Source organism: Pyrus communis, chromosome 1 (assembly GCF_041283825.1).
Source record: "Pyrus communis isolate YQ-2024b chromosome 1, ASM4128382v1, whole genome shotgun sequence".
Classification (NCBI taxonomy): Eukaryota; Viridiplantae; Streptophyta; class Magnoliopsida; order Rosales; family Rosaceae; genus Pyrus; species Pyrus communis.
In genome coordinates this window covers 14,015,830-14,019,678 of record NC_142565.1, presented here as the reverse complement: position 1 = coordinate 14,019,678, position 3,849 = coordinate 14,015,830, and the positions used below count along the sequence as shown (strand labels likewise).

General features: G+C 36.7%; 1 protein-coding gene across 1 annotated transcript; it reads right to left on the bottom strand.

Moving 5' to 3' along the window:
• Nucleotides 1-1,494: 1,494 nt before the first annotated feature.
• LOC137719415 (phenylacetaldehyde synthase-like) lies at nucleotides 1,495-3,188 on the bottom strand. Its single transcript, XM_068458455.2, has one exon. The coding sequence runs from the start codon at nucleotides 3,031-3,033 to the stop codon at nucleotides 1,495-1,497; it is 1,539 nt and encodes a 512-aa protein (XP_068314556.1). The 5' UTR covers nucleotides 3,034-3,188.
• Between the last annotated feature and the right edge of the window lie 661 nt (nucleotides 3,189-3,849).

Here is a 3,849-nt window from a genome sequence, read left to right as displayed (position 1 = left end):
CCTTGTAGTTTAATAGATAAACAAGAGTTTGAACAGCAAATAAAAGAGTTATTAAATTTAAAGTAATTAGATCCTCTAAGTCTAGACATAGATCAGCAGCATTTATAGTAAGAAAACATTTAGAACTAAATAGAGGTAAGGTTATAATAGTTTTATAATTACAATAGATTAAATGATAATACATATGAAAATAATTATAAATTACTAAATAAGGATGAACTTATAAATAAAATTCAAGAAAATAAATATTTTAGTAAATTTGATTGTAAATCAGGATTTTGGGAAATACGATTAGCAGAAGAATCAATTGAGTGGACAACTTTTACTTGTCCAGAAGGACATTTTAAGTGGCTTGTTATGCCATTTGGACATAAAAATGCTCTATCGATCTTTCAAAGAAAGATGAATCAAATTTTCAAGAAATATGATAATTTTTATAGTGTTTATGTAAATGATATTTTAGTACATAGTAAAAAGAGAAATGAACGTAGGAAGCATTTAGAGATAGTTTTACAAGAATTTATCAATAATGGAATTGTGATTAGCAAAATTAAAATAGCATTAGAAAAGCAAGATATAGAATTTTTAGGAATGTATATCAAGTCAGGTAATATAATTACAAGATCATATAGCTAAAAAGGTCTTAGAATTTCCAGATATAGAAGATAAGTAACAATTACAAGCATTTTTAGGATTGTTAAATTATGCAAGAAATTTTATCCCAGATTTAGGAAGAAAAATAACAGTATTACATAGTAAAAGTAGCAAAACAGGACAAAAATATTTTAATAATGAAGATATTAAATTATTTCAAAATATAAATGAAGAAGTTACTAAACTTAAGACATTAACATTACCATTAGATGATAGTTACAAAATAGTTGAAACAGATGCTTCATCATTAGGATGGGCAGGTATACTATACCAGAAAAAGTATAAGGGGTCACCAAAGTCTGACGAATAAGTTTGTATATATTCATCAGGAAAATTTAGTGATGTACAGTTAAGATTACCATCAACAGACTTAGAAATTTTAGGAATAATTAACTCACTTGAAGCATTTTCTTTATTTTTACATAATGAAGTATTTACGATTAAAACAGATTGTCAAAATATAGTTTCTCATTACAAAAAAATGTATGCTAATAAATAGGCAGCCGGAAGATGGGTTAATTTATTGATTCAATTACAGGAAATGGTTTTAAACCAATTTTTGAACATATAAAAGGAAATGACAATACATTAGTTGATATTTTATCAAGATTAATTTGTTGAACATGAATGAAATATTGTGGACCATCATCCTCAAATGACACAAGACCACGAGGCAGAAGAGCATCATTCAATAGCATAATGATGTACTATGGACCTCTGGATTCCAAAATAACATAAATAGACCAGCATCAGCACCAGTACCAACTTTCAAATTTAATGGCAACATTGTTGAAGGAATTAGAAATCCAACTCTGAGGTATAAATCAAGAGTACCAGGGCTTATATATTATTTTTCATGAGGATGGCATCTGCATGCTCCTGAACCAACTTCCAGGCCATGGCTATGTGTTTTTCTTCCGTCAGCGTTACACCGATTGCGCACCGTATCACATACATACCTCCAACCACAGCGTGAGTCATGAACGCATGACCTGATGCATTGATGCCCTCCAGTAACTTTCGATTAACCTCGTCTATACGGTTTTCGACATTAATCTCATCATCACTAATTATTATTGCAGCAGACGGTGAAACCCTAAAACAAACCAGGGAGAAAACCCTAGGCACCACAACCTCAAACCTTCTGTCCGTGGAAACAAGCTCTTCAAAAAGCGTGGCCATTTTGACGTGGCTCCTGAGAAAGTTCCTAAGGTTAACAGAGCCATAGCTCTTAAGCACAAGCCATAGTTTCATGGCCCGGAACCTCCGGCTTAGGGCTATTTGCCAGTCTTTGTAGTCCACCACTTGCTTTGAGTCAGTGGCCTTGTTCCTCAAATACTCGGGATTAGTTGACAGTGAACTCGTTAATGTGCTTGGATCTTTAACCCAAACACAGCAACAGTCGAGTGCAGTGAACAGCCATTTGTGCGCATTAAGACTGAATGAATTCGCACCCTCAACACCATCAATGAAATGGCGAAATTCGGGGCAAATGCAGGCACTTCCTGCATATGCCGCATCCACATGAACCCATATGCCATAATATTTTGCCACTTGGCATAGTGAGTCCAGTGGATCAACCGCAGCGGTCGCAGTTGTACCAACGGTAGCACATAGAAACAATGGCACTAGCCCAGCTTCAACATCTGAAGAAATTGCCAATTTTAAGCATTCAGGTGATAAGGCAAATGATGTTGACTTTGTAGTTTTGATGACCCGGAAATTGTTTGGGTTGATACCAACAATTTGGCAAGCTTTTTGAAGTGCACTGTGTGTTTGATCTGACCCGTACACAACTAGCTTCTGCATGTTGTCTAGACCAATTTGCCTTAGCATTTGATCCCTGGCAGCTACCATGGTGCAAATAATGGCCTCACAAGTACTACCATGTATTACACCGCCACCATTGCCAGAGAAAAGGAAAGACTTGGGAAGTGTAAGCAGGTTTCCAAGCCAATCCATGACAATGCTTTCGAGCTCAGTTACAGCTGGTGATGATACCCAACTGAATCCCACCACGTTGAATCCAGTGCAAAGCAGTTCACCAAGAAACCCAGCAATGCTAACATTTGAAGCAAAGTATGCAAAGAAGCTAGGACTTTGCCAATGTGTCAGGCCAGGCACAATGTGATTCTGCACATCTTGGAGGATGGATTCAATGGGCTCTGGGTTAGCTGGGGCAGACTCCGGCAAGCACTTCCGGAGATAACCCGGTTCAACTTGACTTAGGACTGGGTACTTCTCTATATTTTGGTAGTAATCTGCTATGAAGTCTACCATCATGTGGCCTTGCCTCCTGAATTCCACAGGGTCCAGAGCGCTAGGCATGTCTGTGGGGGAGGAATTAATATTGCTTTCTTGTGGGTTGAGGCCACCCATTTGGGATATTGGACGCGAAACTGGAGGATAGATAAATAGAAGACTGATTGAGTAGAAATAATGGTACTAATTGGTTTCGATGCGTTGAGTTCCAATCAAGGATGAATTCAAGTGCTTATTATAGTGGTTTCGAGCACATGTGGGATTAAACAAAGAGAAACGGGTCTTTTAATTAGTGGCGTGGATCACATTGGGGATATAAATCCAGTTTCATTGTCTACTATTAGGTATAGCCCACATACATGTAAGGCCTTGGGAGTTAAATCCCCAACTTTTGAACAAACGATATTATCTACACTAAAATGGTGGAGGAGTGAGTTAAGCTTCATAATGGACTAGCAATAATGTGGTTTAAATTCGCATTTGACGAGAATCGAAACCTAAGACCTCTCATTTACAAGTTGACGCAGCATGAAACGATATATGAAAGGGTTACCATTGTAATTCCTTATAGACCAAAGTCTGGAGTCCACCAGAAAGTTGAGAAAATCCCAAACGATAATTTGATAATTGATTCAGATGAAAGATGCTTAGAAATGAGAAGCCAATGGCTTAAAATGAACAAATTACAACCCTTTGGGGCATCTCAAAAGACTTAGGTAATTAAGATGAAAACTAAAAGATAAATAATGAAGCCCTTGAAACCCCAAAAGACGAATAATAAAAAGCTCAATTTATTAGTAAACTACTGCTGCTATTGATGAATTTATGCAAAAGATGGTTCAAGCCACTTTTGTAGGAGAATTGAACACCACTTCTGTGACTGCGTCACGATCCCAATTATGACACAAGAATATTTGTTGCTGCCTTTTACGT

Bases quoted from the DNA above. Each gene is read 5' to 3' on its own strand.
- LOC137719415 (XM_068458455.2), bottom strand. From the start codon at position 3,033: ATGGGTGGCCTCAACCCACAAGAAAGCAATATTAATTCCTCCCCCACA.